The sequence below is a fragment of the Battus philenor genome, unplaced genomic scaffold, assembly GCF_028537555.1.
Source record: "Battus philenor isolate CCGP_79_NKW_IND1 unplaced genomic scaffold, ilBatPhil1.0.hap1 SCAF_28, whole genome shotgun sequence".
In the NCBI taxonomy this organism is placed as follows: domain Eukaryota; kingdom Metazoa; phylum Arthropoda; class Insecta; order Lepidoptera; family Papilionidae; genus Battus; species Battus philenor.
Genome location: NW_027181691.1, coordinates 4,582,905 through 4,601,473, shown reverse-complemented (window position 1 = coordinate 4,601,473; position 18,569 = coordinate 4,582,905). Strand labels below are relative to the sequence as shown.

General features: G+C 31.7%; 1 protein-coding gene across 1 annotated transcript; it reads left to right on the top strand.

Annotated features, from left to right (window-relative positions):
* Window positions 1-10,220: 10,220 nt before the first annotated feature.
* Window positions 10,221-11,509, top strand: Osi20 (DUF1676 domain-containing protein Osi20). Its single transcript, XM_068769597.1, has 3 exons — window positions 10,221-10,617; window positions 10,685-10,873; window positions 11,117-11,509. The coding sequence occupies exons 1-3, from the start codon at window positions 10,221-10,223 to the stop codon at window positions 11,410-11,412; spliced, it is 882 nt and encodes a 293-aa protein (XP_068625698.1). The 3' UTR covers window positions 11,413-11,509.
* Window positions 11,510-18,569: the final 7,060 nt, after the last annotated feature.

Sequence of the window (18,569 nt, the reverse complement as noted above, 5' to 3'; positions counted from 1 at the left end):
TGGATGATATTTATTTTTTTTTAAATAAATCAATGATTATTAAAATAAGTTTTTTTCTTTACTACAATTTAATTTGATTAACTAAACCAAATAAAACCTTCAATCCACTGCAAAATATTATCAACCAAAAAAAATAGATAAACTTTGAAAACCTACATTTTCCTTTCGTTTTTTTCATTTGCATTTTATTTTTTTCTCTTTTTATTTACTTATTTCATCTACTTTTAATTTACCTCTGCATCACCCATATGGTTAACTGGGAAAAAATTCCTTCGGGATTAAGTTATTAAATAAAGATAATTATTAATTGACATCATTAGCAATTATAACTCGTTAAAAGTTATCTACTTGTATATTTGATGTAGTTAACATATTTGTTATTTTGTTTTTAATATTGTATATGTTTCTGTATTTTCTGGTTATTTGAAAGAAATTGCATCTAAATCTAGGTTGTAGAAATTATGCTAATGGTGACAATGAAAGCTACAAACCACATCCGCATGTACTCCCCTGCATATAAAACATTAAATGAGCGGAACTCTTCTATAAATAGGGAACGATATGCGAAAAGAAAGTCGTCAACCAATAGATCAACACATAGTCCTGTAGAGTCATCATTCACACGTTTCCCTCCTTAATTAGGATAAATATATTCGTGATCGACACACAAATGTCATAAATTTTTATACATAGTACAAACTGAGGAAAAAACAGAACCTTTTCAAGAGCCCGTCAGGAAAGGTTCTTAACGACGTCTCTGTTGAACCCCATGGCTCTGCAGGAAACTTAACGAGGGTCTACGTTAGTGTGACAAAAACATAGTAGTTCACAATTCGTGGAACCCGGTCAAACTTATCTGCTTTTGATTGTGAAAAACTAAAACGTCTTGATTTCACCTATCAATATAGGCAGGTAATATTTTACGAAGCTCAGCAACTTTTACTTGTATAAACTTGTGTATTATATATTCAGGAGCTGCAAAATTGGAAAACGAAACTTGTAAACCTGCAAAACCTGCATATATTGAATGAGATAAAAAAGTATGAGAACCTCTGATTTAACGTATCATCCCCATTAGATGAATGGTGCTAGCTGGTGCTTTTGCTAATTGTCATTTAGTACCACAAAGAGTGCTTATTTAAAAAGAAGTGGTAATTAAATTAAAGAGCCTTATTACTCTGTCAAATCATTACAGATTAGATCTCTAATGTAGCAAAGGTTATCAAATATAAAGAAAAAATAATGTAATGCTATGAGTAGCAAAGACTTAAAAAGATACGCAAGAAATGTCATCTTAAAACAACGACTACGTTGGACGAAAATTAGTGGTTTAAATAAACATTGCTATTGATAAAACGCAATACGAGTTTATCAATAGCTTAGGTGAACTTACTTTTTGGTTTTAAAAATAATAAAATCTTCATTACACATTTTAATTTATACTGTAAAAATTATTATGATTATTTATATTTGTACAAAGATACGTCGGTTTGCTGTTGGTCTTTAAAAATTTACTAGCAGTGGCTATGTAAATGTCTACAAAATAAGGAATATTTTAAAATACGTATTAAAACAAAAAAAATCATTAAATAAAAGGAAGGGTTATTAAAATAATACATATTTTCTGTTAATGATTTCATGAGGATATTGATAGCCCAGATATTTTAAATGAGCTGAACTTTTATGGGTTCCGTAGACAAAGACAAAATATCGAACCAATTTTAGTCAGATTGTACCCTTCGCACGCATGATATAATTATAAAATACATATGTGTCTGCAAAAAGCGAATAAAGTAGTTAAGTCTAACTTTAAGAATGAGGTCATTCGTCAAATCCGACTTTACTGGGCAGCGTTCGGGAAAATATAAAACATTTCTCGTCCAATATTCCTCGGTACCTGAAGACAAAGTTCTAGCAAAACACAAGTCTACGGCCGACGTGTGTTACCAATGGAGACTTATGACACTAAAATGTCTTTCATGAAAGCTCACAGTTGCTCTAGAACCTATATGGAGGGTGCTATGCTCGGGATTTCACCAGGAGATAGATTCAGTAATGAAGAGATCCTTAAAGGAACGAACGTAACCTACATAGCCCAGCGGCTTCGAACCAATTTTAATGGTAATAACTTGAGAGGTCTGTGTCTGGCTGATATGATGAAAAAAAAAGTAGACTCATTTAGAATACCACAGAATACCTGTAATTATTTATCGTCCCTTAGATATTGTACGTGTTACCTAAACTACTTAATATATATTGTATCTTAGCCATGTAAATGTGTCAACAAATTAAGTTTCACTAATTTCCCTAAAGAAAAAATTCTTGAAGCCTATAATAAGATTTAATTAAAATAATACTTCCACTTTTAGATTTAAAACTAAGATATCATGTGGACTTTTATTGTATATGCCTACACTCAGATCTAAGTAGAATTTCTTAAATTTTTTAAGATGAAATTTAGTCGTTACGAAATTGTTTTAAAATTTTTGCCGCATAAATAAATATTAACCAGAATTACATGCAACTACAGTATTAATCTCAACTAGAAATATATTTTTAGCTAAGATAAACTGGAAAAACAGAAACCAAATTTTTTTCATTTAAAAATAGTGACATCTGCCGATAGCTTTTTGAAACTAAAACAAAGCACAAATAAAGCGGATTAACCATGAAATCTCTCACGGAATTTTCAAATAAGGAATCCGTTTAGCAAATCCGTACTTAAGCACAAACATTTTATGGTGGCGTTGTAATCAATTCGCAACTGTGTAGTAACCAGCTGCTTGCTTATATATTTCCCAGTGTTTTTAGTGAATGAAAAAAGTGTTTTGTAGGAAGCATTTTTTATTACAAAAAAATATTATACACGTCTACACATTCCGGCAATTTTTTTTTTCATTGTCTGAGGTCCCTTGGGCAGATGTATCTTAGAGTTACTGGATGCATGACCCGGCGAAATACCTCGACATAGGCTATCACTCAATACGCGCTTAACATTCCTATTCAAGGATAACCTAAAGGACCATACTGAGGCTTAATGAACTGTGGTACACACACTTTTATCGCCGTGAAAATCAACGGTCAATTCATCATACGTAAGCACGGTTATCAGTTGCGTGGATCACGATAAGAGCTTGTTCCGCGCTTGCTCCGTGCATGCTGACGAGCCACGGCTTTTCTCTTCTTTTTTCAATTTTCACTATACATAGTAATTAATCTTGCTATAAATATTGTCACAAAGTATAACAGCATTTTTTAATGTACGTAAAATTCAATGCACTCCATTGGCCATACACTCCTTTAAACGTTGAGGCCAGTTATCAATAGCAGCACACACTCTTTCTATGGAAATACTCTTCACTGCCAATCGTGTGGATTATTTTATTGTGGATTATTGATGTGATGTACAATATAACTATTGGTAATAATTTTTAGTGGTATGATTTAATTGAAATAATAAAAAGATATAGCTACATATCTCGATACAATTGTCTTTTTTCACTTTGTAATTTCTATTGTCTATAATTTAAGCTCCTCGGGCATTTCATTTTATAGGGAGAGTACAAAATATATTTATTAAGGTAAATCGGCTGTACACATAAGTTAAAAAATATTAAAGGTAGCGGTTACAATAATGGTTCTATTGTATCTTCTTTCCTTTCTGTCCTTTTTAGCTGATAAAACATTTAAATTTACTATTTACAACAAATACGAAGTAAATACTGATCGAACGTATATACCCATTAAAAATCTGTTACGGATATATTGAATTATTTATTTCATTTATAAAGACAATAAAAGCTGCGTAAGATATCGATGGCAGGTAATCGTTCATTTATTTTGACCTGTGCACATTCGTGAGAAAGAACAGTGCAACCCGACGTCTATCCGATAATGGGGCCTACACAGGATGACTTAGGATGGGCCGTCGAGGCAAATGCTATGGAATCCAATAAACACTAAAAGGTTACCCCAACAGATTTGACCATTCAATACTTTATGTAAATTTAGGTTAATATTCACCTTCCGTAATATTTATTTACTTTTATTATTATATTAACTTTTTAACTACAAACTCAATATAAGTACTTAATAATAACTTTATTAAAATACCAAATTTGTCAAGAGAAACGTTTGAATCGAGGCGTTCATAAAGTTATTAATAATCTAGATAATGCAAACCGCGGCGTTCATCATTAGAATGCAGCGAACGCGCTCAGGATGCGTCTATGACCGTCAACCATGGCTTCCATACCCTCATAACCTACTGCCGACACATTAGCACGGATTGTTCGCCATCGAAGATTATTATGGCGCTCGCGGCCTGACAAACATTACCAAACACCTCATATAAAATTACAATTCCTATCCTCGTTGCTTTAAGTTCATCTTCGAACGCAACTTACATTATGAACTGCAAATATACATTTGTTAGAAAATTCAGATGTTTTTGGATCTATCAAGAATTCGGCTGAACAATTGACATGTGCCTCACGTGGTTGAGTGCGAGTGGATAAACTGTTATGTGCTACTAGTTGCCTAATATAGACAGTAACATGTTATGGAAGAGAAGATATCGTTTTTTTCCGTTACTGATATTAAAATTAATTATATCGGAAACAGGATATAGTAAATTTAGTAAAAAAATTGTGTGTTTATCTAATTATGGTGATCTAGTCTGCGAAAAAATATTAATAAACATAAGAAAATTAGTGATGTTCATAAGGTTAGCAGTATAAATACAGATATGTTTGTTACACCTTTCTCCAGGCTTTATGATTAGTAACTATTTGGTAGGCAGCTGCGTACGATATTATAATACAGTAAAGCTTGGAAGCTTGGCTAGGCCCCCTACTAAGTGGACAGATGACAGGGCATGGGGAGTCGCTGGATGCAGCTACGCAAACCGGTCATCGTAGCGATCTTTCAGGGAGGCCTATGCTTGACAATGGGAGTCCATCGACTGAAAACAACAAGAAGAAAGCTTGGATATCAATTCCTCTATTACTGTATCCATCTGGGTTTGTTGAGCGCTCTTCTCAGATTAGGGCGAGTTAGAACTTCTCTTATTTTTAAGTTGAAGGATGTCATAATAGTGATGTTATAATAGTTAAGCAACTAATTCTAATTATTGTTAAGTTAGATTCTTCTGGTATTCTCGTTTATTTTATTTATTATATAAATATCAATATATAAATAAAATAAAAATAGACAAGTATTAATATACTGACATATTGATACATATATATTTATAGGCGTAGATATATAGTTAAAAACAGAGAGAGAGCTATGGGTGGGTACCTATTTATATAATGAATCAACACACTGGTAATCTACGAATGAGTACACCAATTACTGATATTTACACGTTTAACAAGGTCATTTAAAATCAATATGTTAACAGGATTTATGTTTCCGTATCAATTTGTTTTTTGACAAAGATTTGAAGTACATGGAAAAACCCCATTTTAAAATATTTCTTTTGCTATTGCTGACGCCCTCTACAATAGTCTACCCCTTATAAAATGGCTGTTAAAAGAGCGCTCCATTAACTGTAAGGCAGTGACAGAAAACCAAACAAATGTCTTGCATTGAGCCTTTCAAAGTAATGTTGGCTCGAAACCATGGCATGTATTATATTTAAAATACCTTTTAAAATACCTTATACTGATAATGGTATAATACATATTATAAAATAAATGTTAATGCATTATATGTTAATTATTATAAGTAAACATGTAATACTCATATGTATGTATGTTTGTATACATATGTGATTTGTACACGTTCATTATCCATTATTTATAATTCTACCTTTTTATACTATGGTTGTCTTTAAGAATTGCCTTGTGTGATCAGACCGCCCATTGTACTTTTTTGTTTAATATCATGAAACTATTTAAACCTGTCCTAGCATAAAGAATTTTAAATAAAAAATAAAATAAATAGGTAAAATTAGATTGCGTACCCTTGATTAGTCCAGTGATTACCTACTATAAACTACTATAAACTACTATACCAAACAATTAACAAGAAAATTTTATCATTATTGTACAGATAGTTACTTCTCTTTCACTCTAATCACAATCAAACGTAAATGTTGAAGAGTTCAAACAGGACAGTAATATTCCATGAATATATTTAAACAAAAATATGAGCATTCGTCTTCAGTTTTGACAATCAGTCATAAAAAGAAGTTGAAATTGCCGCCAAACGGAAGTGAAATAGTAATAAATAGCTATCCGGACATGACAGTTAATGCAAATGGCGTCAGGGCGCGCAATGAATACAAAATGGCGGGCATCCCTTATTGCATAATGTAGCACCGTGAGACACGCGAGCTTTTTGCAAAACGATCGCCAGTTTCACTTTCCGAGAACGCAGTTGTCATGTTTATGTAATTGTTGTTAAAGAAGACAAAAGAAAAAGGCGATAATGAAACGAATTGGCTTTGCTAAGCACCACTATCGGATCGCCAATACGTTGATATAATGTTCATTTAAATATATATTTATACATAGTGTAATTGGTTTCAATTATCTTCATACACTACTCGCAGGTTCGACATATGTACTCTGTCGAAAAGATCATAGTAGGAAACTTTATTTTACTCGTTTAACTTTAATTTTATACACTTCTGGATATAAATATTGTATTTGTCATTCAAAATCAGCGTGATATTAGTATGATAAAATAATTTATTCCATCTATCTTCCATAAAATACTGCACTGACTAAAATAAAATAAATAAGAAAAGTAAAAAATTGTTAGTAGCATTAATAAATTTTACGATGAAATATCTACTAAAAATAATATTTTTTCGAACTTCAACTTCAATCAAATCCAACAATCAATTTAACACCTAATTCAAATAAATAATTGTCAAACTAAACCCACTGTAAAAATTCTTTATAAACTTATGAGCGCATAGTCGGATAGTGTTTTAATAAAAAAAAATAATTACAATTTTTTTTTGTAAAATCTTTATAGTAGTATCTTTATAGTAAAGTAATGAAAAGTCGTATTATAATATTTACAGAGTTAAATATTAATAATTATCATTTAACTCGACATTTAATTACATTAGGTAATATTTTACTCTTTTCTCAGCCAATAGACGAAAACTGCAAGGCGTAGGCCTTTCCCAAATATATCTCAGGGGGGATTTATCACAAGCGCCACGCTTGGCAGACCCATCCACCGGAAACTTGTAAGCAGTCCTATATAATTAATGTACAAAGTGTGAATTACATAAGATTTCAACCACGGAATCGAACCCGCGACCTACGTCCGCAAGTCTCAATCCTCTACCGCTGCTCAATATTTCACTGTCATTAATGAATAATGAAAAATTATTTATAGATTTATCGTAAGTGATCAACATTTTGTCCTTATTATATGCGCAAATATGTAAATATTTTGTATAAGGCTATATTGTAGATTCAGATCGAAATGAAATGCAAGCAAAAGGTTTTACTTAATCATTGTGTTTCAAAAATCTACCCAATAATGATATAATATACAAATTCTTTAACTAAATATTTAACACAGTACATGTTAATTTCATTGTAATAATTTTTACTAAAAAGTTAGAAGTTAAGAGAAACTCTAACTGAAAATCTCACACAGAAACAATGATTCCCAGGATTTTTAATTACAAAATCTGTACAAGCCCATGTAGGTGCGCGCCTGTTTGATGTTACGTCTCTTTTACCAAGCAAGTTCACTATCTACCGAGTTTTTCAAACCTAAATATAGTTATAGTTAAACCTCCTTGTCGTCCTTTCAACCCATAGATACCTATTGCAAGACAGGCCTCCCCCAAAGAAATCAATGGGAATATACCATAATAGCTAGCGTTAGCGATAATAGTTTAGTATTATGGTATGCAGAGGACGCCGCTGGCCAATCTCTGGAAAATTGTTTGTGAACCCATATAATTAATGCACAATGTGTAAATTATATATAAAAGTGCATCCCAGGAATTGAACTCGCGACCTATGATCGCAAGTCTCAGTCCTCTACCGCTGGACTACAGCTGCTCGATGCGAATGCAGTACAACGTACTGTTGTTTGACGGCAGCAACCGACGTTGAAATGTCGCTATCCCGAATGCTTTTAATTAGAAAAGTATAACCAATGTGGTTAAAAAATTCACAAGTATTTTAAGAATCGATACATGTATTCTTTTTGCAAATGTTCCTTTTAGTGTATCACGTTGACAAGACTTTTAAATTAGTCGTCTCTACTTTGCAAGTGTCGATGTTACGTCAAAAACATTTCGTCGAAAATTATATGCGAGCGTGTGTTATATAAAAGTGTTGCGAAGTACGTCAGCGTAGTGATTTTAATGTTACCAAAACAATGAAGAGTGATTGATTGATATGTACGAAGTGGCAGTGAGAGCTCAGGCGAGCCGCATTGTTAATGTGGATCCTGTTGATTTATAGGCCTAAAGTACCTGGTCTCACTGACAAAATGAAAATTACTTCATTCAATATAACGCATAATTATATACTAGCTAAGATTATAATATGTTTATGAGTCAGAACCTAAAAAAATTAGCAAAGAGAATAGAGGAGGAGAACATTACCTCACTAGTGAATAAAAAGGAGTGTCGCCAAACCTTTTTGGAGGTTTGCAAAAAATAAAAGAACAATTATAATGCAAATAATAAACAAGAGTGATAAAATAGCTGTGATCGTTTTATTTATTTATTTACAGTAAGAAAGTACAAACTAAGAAATATAAAATTAGTTACAAATGTTACCTTATAACTATCTCTCTAAGAACATTTAATGATTTATAGTTAAACAATGACAAAACAAATAAAAACATTACTAAACTATTATATAATGTAAATTAAGTGCGATATAGATAGTAAGAAAATAAATAAGAATTAAGAAAAAATAAATTCTTAAGCCGATAATTACAATAATATACGTAAAATAGTAGAACTGTGGAGGGAATGCAAAGGAAGTAAGGCGATGTATGAAAGAAAAAAAAAGAGGCAAAAAAGACATGGATGTTAATCCATTATTTATAGTTATCTCTTTAAAAATCGAAAATCTAAGACTTAAAACTATATATATATATATATACATATATATATATATATTTATATATATATTTATATATATATATATATATATAAATATCGAACGAAATGACACAGACGGGTAGATTGTTCAAAGGTGTAAAATTATATGAAAAATATAAAAAATATGGGCGAATATAGAGCCCATTTGCTATCAATTACTGTACGGTACACCCTATTCAATAATAATAATATAGTCAAAAATAGCGTTTTCATCATTCGCAAAAATATAATTTATACTAAAATCATAATTGTTGTCTATCTTTGCAGAATTTGTATGGCCAGAAGTTATTGTCCTGTAGCATTTTAGATAATATAACATATTTCAAAATGATCACTTTACACAAAGTGATTGGAAATAAGTATACAATCTTAAAGCTTTTTGCAGACATATAAACTAAAAATTCACCCTTTAAGAGCTTTTACAACTATAAACAATCATTTGCATACATTTCTATCAAATATTTATAAATTTTTCAGTATAAATCTAGAAGTTTTATGAAAATATTTTTATCTAACCGTTATAATATTATTTCTAAGCCTTTCACTGCGAAATATAAAATCTAAATATATTATGTTTACGTAAACCTTATTTATGTAAACAATCGTAATCCTTTACGTATGCATTCCCCTTGTTGATCTCGTAAGTTTATACGTGACTTGAATTAATGAGACGAAATTAATTCATCATTTCAATTTTAATTTACCAACAATGTCAATTATAGTTTAATCCTATAATAATAATCTTGATCTTGTTTTATTAAAAGAATGTCTTTAAATCACCGGATAATTTGGAAGAGCAACGAATTTTGAAGACGTTTATTATTTCAAAGGGGCTAATAATATTTAATGTTATATGTATGGATGTATGAAATTATATTAATATTATCACCAAAAGCATACTCACTCTCACCACCGGGACTTTCTTAAACGAAATTAAATACTTTGCCAAGTATGAAAGGCGTTTCTATTCGAGGCACGCGCTTGTTCCGCGTGCTTCGACGCCCAAAGGATCACATATAAATACCAAGCCCATTCAAAAATTAAATCATTGTTGTTCCATTAACCGGCCGCGCCGAACGTCTCATTAATTAAATCTAATGACACAGTGAAAATCGCGATAATGAAGTGCCTCTGCATCCTCTTGGCTTCTGCCGCCCTGGTACACAGTTACGCTATCAAGGATAATGAAATCGAAACGACGCGCCTGAAAACAAGTGATGATCTCCTAAACAGTGTTATCAGTGATTGTTTTGAGGCCAGCTCACCTATGTCCTGTCTCAAAGTGAAAGTTCTCTCCTTCCTGGACACTAAACTCGGCGTGAGCACGGAATCCGCAAGGTCGTTTGACGAGAAGAACATCGACAAAGTCATGTTTGACAGAGTTGGAAGGATCTTGAACAACAATGAGTTCAGGTTTCAACTGCCCGAGTTCTTTTTCCAGAACGCTGAAATCTCCTATCGCGCTGATAGAGGATTAGACGTCGAATTTCCCGAAGAGAAATCAGAAAACGGCGAAGGTACTATCAATCATCTAAAATGTATTTATAAAGACTTAAAATGTTTTTAACAAGAACTCTTTTTCAGCTCGAGGCATCTTAAAGAAGAAGCTATTGCTGCCAGTTCTTCTCCTCTTGAAACTGAAAATGAAAGCGTTGATGCCAATTCTGGTGACCATCATTGGTATTAAGGCTGTTAAAGCGCTTATCCTGAGCAAACTTGCTATTACTTTAGTTCTTGGATTCCTTATCTACAATCTGCTAATGAAGAAAGGAGGTATGTCAAACTTGACTATGAGAAACTCATATTCACGAGTATTTACTTTTTTTCAAATATACAATATACAATCAATATACAGTCGCTATGAATTAGAATTTTTATTCTAGAATACATCTTAATCAATTTGGATGGATTGGTATTAATAAAGAGATCCCTAAAAGGGTTTCAGATTTGAAAGACTTGTGTTTTGAAAAACAATGTAGTATGTTATGAAGTATATAGCTCACTTTCTTGTTTAAGGTATGCCAATGATGATGGCCCCGACAGAAGCACCTCCAGCCCCTCAATACGGACCACCGGCTTCTCAGTATGGACCTCCATCTACCCCTGCCGCACCTCAGGACTCCTACAGCCCTCAATGGGAGCCAGCTAGCTCAGGACCGTACTCCAGAGTATGGGATCCATCCCAACTGGCGTACAGCTCTTACTATCCAGGAGACTCCAGCGCCTCAGCGTCTTCCAACCAGTCTCCGAGTTACTCCAGCGTAGCGTCAATTTCTTCGTCATCATCGTCATCTTCCTCACCCACCTACTAAACCACGTTGATCTACCTCTTTATGTAAATAATTTTAGCACAATGAAGAGTCGACCTCTGTACATAGTGTTAAAATCACTACGAACGAGCTAGTGTATAGTGCAAGTTATTTATAGTCAGTATTTATTTTTATTTATTCTACACAATAAAAGGACTGTTGATAAAAAATTACTTTTAATACTTATGACAGATGACTGTATTCTGCTGTAATAGGAAGGAATCAGAATGATTGTACATTCTGATGATACTTTTGACTACGAGACAACCAGGTTCTACAAACGAAGCAAAGGAAAAATCTTTATATAAACAATAATAAACTTAGCTTTTTAGAAAATGAATAGTGGATAGTGCTTATATATAATTGCCGAATGAAGATAGGATTTAACAAAATTGCACCCTCAAAAAGGGCGAGAAGGTTTTTTTATTAAAATTGCATATTCATAAAGTACAGTAAACTTAGCCAGAATATTTTATTAGTATGTTGAGAATTACCAGGAATAAATTTTATGAAATTATACCAAAGAAAAAGTTGTACGGGAAACGCGAAACGTGCATGGGACAGCTAGTATTATAACCAATGAAACTTTTTCCAAAGGTAAAGACAAATTTACAAAGAAAAGTCCTCGGTTCCGACACCAAAGTGATATTATGACGACGTTTTATAATTACTAATTTCAGTTTTATAATGTTACACATTATTGTTGGTAACAATGAAACGAAATATTAAAAAGTTATTCAACCTGGTATCCCTCGCTAAATTAACACTTCAGTACGTGTCTGTTAACCAAATGCCTGTCCTCTAAGCCTAAATACTAAATGCTCCACGCACATACATCCTTACGCTATAGACGACGAATATAAATAGTCCAAGCGACTAAAGAACTGAGCGGTCTTCAAATCATTTAGAACCGCAAACAAATGAAAAAAGAACGTGAAATGTAATGAACCGATGATCTTAAAGAGTCATTAAGCTTAGTTAATAATCATCATCATTATTTCAGCTGTAGCACGTTCACTGGTGGACATGAGCCTTCTCCGTTGATTTCCAAAAGTACCGGAAGTAAGCGGCACGGAACCAGCGACTTCCTCTGAGCGTAATCAATGAAAATAAATTCAAGCTAAGCAATAATAAAAATAAAAACCGGTAACGTGTTTAAAGTTATCACTTTTAAAAAATTGATATTAATATAATTGAATAATCGGTGAGCTTTTCGTAAGTATATAGGAAATTAAACCAAATCATGTCATAAAGCTCATAGTTGCTTAAAGAATAATAATAGAGCATGCAAGGTATTTCTCTACGAACTCGATTCAAGAATGAGAAGTTCCATAGATAAAAGAAACCAATCGATAAACACCGGCCGATTTATAAGTTGAAATGGCTACGGTAATAATGGAATTAGGGTTCTGTGGCGGATATTATAATGTCCACCTTGTGGCCCATGAGTCCTATTAGAAATCTACGGAAAAGACCTATGCCCAGCTGTGGACATGCTACGACTGTAAGGCCTGTATCATCCTACGGTGATAATGATAACAGTTATTTCAATAGAAGTATAAAAACAAGCAACTAAATTTTATAATCATTTATTTATAGCTTGGATACAATTTTATCAGAAGGATAGAAAAAGACTTGTAGAACGTGTTATAATAATTTATGAAAGTTTTACTTGAGTGTGGAAAAGTGGAAAAATACGGTTAAGCTACGAGTATTCACTATTATTGTCGTGTGAGCGGGTTCTGTTGGACTTTTCTTGTTACAAATGAATTAGGATCTTTCTATATTTTGTTATATGATAACATACACCAATATTTAATATATTATTTTAGCAGAGAACCCTAAAATCGATATTATTGTAAATACACATAAATTTAAACAAATTATTGATTGTATGGTAAAACTAAGTACTGAAAAGTTTACATATGTTTACAGTTTAGTAAATAGAGAGAAATTACAGTTTTAAAAGTTATAGTGCAACAATTATTTATAAATATATCTAAATACAGTATAAATACTCTATGTACATGGGAGACTTGGGTCAACATACTACACGGTCCTATTTTATCAGAAGTAAATGGTCGTTTGTTTAAAAAGCATGGAACATATCCAAAACAAATTATCATCTTTATATTTTTATCTCTATTTGATATCTGTTTTTTAAATGGCCTCTGCTTTGTGAACACCTCGTACACCTATCTATTGTGAGACAGGGACTTAGTTTTTATTTAATATTTTTTTCATGAGATATTTTTATTTTCGCGTTCTTCTATCGTACGTCCTATGATCTTTCATCATTCCTTTATTGTCTTTTTATCTACAATTCTTCATTTGACGTCTGTCTGATTCACTTTATTACATCAATTTGCACATCAAAAACGTGGGGCTAGATTAGGGCGGACAGATTCCGCCGGTTTGTGAAGACAGGGTGAAAAATGAGCATAGTTTAGACCTCGTTTTTGTACCAAAGCTCCCAAGGGAGTGCTCGTCGCGGACCTCTACATACTATTTTATTAATGGATTAGTTAACATAGTTATATTATTGTAAGTGGATATAACTCTGTAGCGACAGATAACCCACTTACACCACAAGAGAGAACCAATATTAAAATATTTAAAATACTTAATGAATTTAGCCTATTTTATTACTAACAACATAAAAGTGGTAATGAAGTTACTTACATGTTAAAATTTTATCACTCTCTTACAAATATGCCTACATGATCACGAGCGCTCTGTAACTGAATGAAATGAAAAATAATTTTTTCACTTTTTAATTATAAAAAAACAAACATTTTTTCACAAGATTTTGCTAGATGAAGTCCTGTGTTACAAAAATTAGGGTCAAAACTGCAAAAGCATACGACTAAGATGAAAAAAAAATAAACCGATAAATACATTCTAACATTTAATCACTAGTTCAACTCCGCCCGGCCTTCATAGCATTAGGTTTGCAAGGCATAAAGTTCGACGAAGCTATGAATGCTTGCAGCACCGGTTTTTTCGCTTTCTATTTATTACAAAATAATATTTAAGGTTTCTAATGAATCTCTTTCTTTAATCAAAAGAAATATATAGAGACCTGACTTCTCAGCGGCAGGTTCATAGCGTTATAGCTAGAGGAGCCAGATACAGTGCCCGAGGTGGACTTTTGCAATGAATTGGCGCTCATCTTTAACGCCAAGAGTCGTCTCTGCACCTAGCCAAAATATGAATAATCCTCAATGCTGTATTGAGAGTTCATTACGGAAACGATATATCTCTCGCTCACACTTCCTCAGCATACAAATTCACTATGAACTTATTTCTTGTTTTTTCATTAACTATATCGTAGTTCTTATAAATTAAAAGTGATTCTATAAAATCTGATAAAATTGTTTTGGATATATTCCAGTACTCATTGTGTATGACTGTAAATTCGAATATTTCAAGTACTATTTACTCTCTAGAATAAATTAGTCACTTTATACCCTTGTACATAAAAATAAGCTTTTCTTAAATCTGATACAAAAAATTTACATAAAAATGTTTCGCATAAGTCGACAATAACAATTAATTTATTAAATCAATATAAAATACATTTAAAAATAATGAGTATACATTGCTTTCCACAAAAAAATATTTAATATAAGAAACCATGGTACCAACATAATTTTCAGAAAATAATATAGCAGAGTTCGAATTTTTTAGCGATATATGTCATAACAAATAATCACAAGGGCATCATTTATTTCTCATGTAAAGCAAATTAATTCAGTCTAGTTTGTAAATTGTGGCTGTCTTTCTATATACTTCTCAGTCAATAATTAATATAATGTAGTAGAAACTACACAGTCTTAAATATAAGGCTCAAAATTAAAAGATATTTGTACTAAAGGTGTGATCGATGTGTTCAGTAGTCATTCAAATGTAAAGCACCAAAAACATTGATCGTCATTTAATTTTTATTCTTTAAATTGTCATTCAATTTATTTTAAATTCAATGGAAAGTTAAATAGAATATAAAAAGAATTGAACACGTTATTACTATAATTAATATTTGCAAAAAATTCTGATAATCAGCAACAATATATTTTATGTTACAGACAAAAAGTACAAATAGAAAGTATTTATATACTGCTTCCGATTTTTAACCCCTTAATCGTAAATAAAAGTCTATGTCTAGTCTATGTATTGCGCGAAATATTAAACAACGTTACTGGATAATATCCTCTTGGTTTAAATGAAACATGGAGAGCAATATTTTGTGTTGTCTCTACGTGATGAAACCAGCATTTATACCTCCGAGATCAAATCAAAAATAAGAAGATCCGTGGACAAACGAAAGTAAAAACACGCTGAACAGTTGTTCATTCAATTCAGTTGAATTGGCAAATTTAAGTTGCAGTAGCCAAGGCAGACAGAGGCAGGCGGACAGAAGACCAAAACGGTCCTAGTGAAAAATCTATTCCAGAGCCATTATGATGACAATGTTCTATACAGAAACTAAGCTCATTTTTATTGTTATATCTGATTTGAATACAATCCCATTTTTTTTATACGACCTTTTGTCTTTCGTGCTTTACGTTTGAATAATTAAATGATTAAGGGCATGATACCTACAATGGAAAGGTTAAAGCTATTATTTCACAGCCCTCGACTCTAAAGGAGTGCATCTTACGTACATAAAGATTTTCATCATTACATATACGAGTACATTGTGATTTAACGCTAACTTCTACTAATACGGTTATTTTTTATGGTTATAAATATTTGAAAATTTACATTCAACACGATTTCACAAACAATGACATCTAAAACAACGTATATCATACCTTAACTTAAACATCATATAATATGTATGATTAAGATACAAATACAGAAACAGATTTAACACAAAATGAACGAATCGTAATGTAAATACTTTCTTTAAACATTAACATTAAAGTATAAGTTCGCATTTTTTTCTATGCTCATTGTTAACACAATAATTCACAAAGAACAATATACGTTAGACAATGTTTTTATAAATAAACTGTTTGATATAGATATATGGAGGATATATACCGTATATTAAAACTACGGGTTAACTTGACAGGATAGATACAAATATTATTTCGTATAGCATATATAGACTAATTACAAAACTGCATTAAAATGTAATGCTGCGTATCGTGTTAATCCTTTTGTTTATAAAATCGTGTATAATATATATTTATATTATATCTACATTCGAGAGTGAAATAGAAAATACAGCGTAGAGTGTTAAATGAGTACATTTTATTATTTCAAATATATCGATAGTAGCAAAGGAGATAAGAAACCCTACGTTTTTTTTGACTTTCCAAATATGGAGAAAATTGGGCGTGTACATGGAGGCGTAAATATAAGATTTCAAAGAACGTAGTAAAAAAAATCATTTTGTTTTTGTTCGCATTTACTTAGAAATACTATCAATAACAATAGAATTTTTTATTTAAAAATACTTTACATAGTATTCAAAAGAAGTAACCAAATATAACTGATCAGAAAAGCTAAGCTTTAATGGATGCAAGCCGCTTAGTCATATTGGAAATTTATGTGGAAGGCCTATGTCCAGATGAGCTTCGGAGTAAAGACAGACGAGAAAAAATTTCGACGAAAGACTAGGAATACTGTATGTTAATTGCTCAGGTTTTCTTTGAATATGTTTATATTAAATTTATCATAAAATAAGCTTTCTTTTATAGCAATTTACGAACTGATAGCATGCGGACGCCTTATGCAAAGAAAACAAATGTATAGCGATAAAATTGGTGAGTTTAAAGCTTCACAAAAAATCGTGGTCATGTTTTTTTATGTACTTCTTATTTGCTGCTATCGATAAATGCAATATATTATAAAGATTATAGAGTTAAGTTTCTAATCTAACTATAATATTAAAGTCCATTATATGGCGATTTATATTAATTTCTTAAGTTTTATTAAACTGTCGTATTCCTCTATTAATACTCCTGTTATTGTCATTGGTTATGATTGTTTTTAGTGTCCGAGTTCAGAACGCCATTGTAAACATTTTTTTTTGAACAATTTAGTTGTAGTAAGGACCTATTCACTTTAAGTTCGAATATTTTATATGAAATCGATTATTAATCTGCTTGATTAAAAAAATCCTACTAAAGACTCCCATATGAATACGTACAAAATGTGTAATATGTACATTGTAATCTATACGAATGAAGGTTGCATAAGGCACCTGGAGATGCGATTAACACTAATATCATTGATTATAAGGTTTTACTATTATTAAATCTGCTACGACAGCTCTTCATGCGGTATAAATTCCAATTGCGTTTCACGTGATTGTACTTTTAATCCTTTTTAAAACAATATTACAAATCACCAATTCCTTTATTTTTTTAGGAACTTTGTAACAATCCCATAGATATATAACTATTTTTTCCTTTTGTATATTTCTCGTATATTCGCCGGACAGAAGTGATACGAAAAATGCACAAATTATCTCATTGATTAGTAATAACGAGCCAAGGATGCGTTTCTGGAACGAAAGTTACCATCATAAGTTGAAGTGGCTACGCACATAACGCGCAGAACTGATAATCCGCAAGTGCAACTAAAATGTCCACGTCTACGAATAAAGTGGACAGAGGATATTTTTATAGTAGTTACAAAACCCCGGATGAAGGCTGCTTTCAACCGATCTTATTGAAAATCTATGAGGGAGAAGTGGATGCACTATGGCTGAAGAAATGACAAGAATCATCTTCGTTAGCTGACAAGTTGGATTTAAAGAGCTTGCTACTCTGTCCAGCGAATAAAATATAACTATTAAACTGGCAGTGATTTTTAGGCAAGTAATTCAAATTATTATAAATGAGGTAAGAAATATCAATGTTGGTACAAATGGACGGCTTGCGCTATTCAAACCTTCTCTTCAATTGTCACACGTTATTTTTTAAGCCTTTTATCGTAGCAGCATACTAACGTCAATATTTAAAATTAATATTTCTATAGTTTTAATTTATTATATATTATAAATTACATCAGGTGACAATCCGCACCTACATGATAATTTTCCGTTATAAAGAGACATAAATAAAGGAAAAAATAAAACAGAAATTAAAAAAAAACTTTACTTTTAAATAAAAAAAACACTAAAATGAGCTGTTTAAAGTAAAACA

What these genes read in the sequence shown, in the direction of transcription:
- Osi20 (XM_068769597.1), top strand. Translation starts at nt 10,221, where the DNA reads ATGAAGTGCCTCTGCATCCTCTTGGCTTCTGCCGCCCTGGTACACAGT. An exon ending in GAAATCAGAAAACGGCGAAG is followed by an intron (nt 10,618 to 10,684) that starts GTACTATCAATC and finishes ACTCTTTTTCAG; the next exon opens with CTCGAGGCATCTTAAAGAAG. An exon ending in TCTGCTAATGAAGAAAGGAG is followed by an intron (nt 10,874 to 11,116) that starts GTATGTCAAACT and finishes TTCTTGTTTAAG; the next exon opens with GTATGCCAATGATGATGGCC.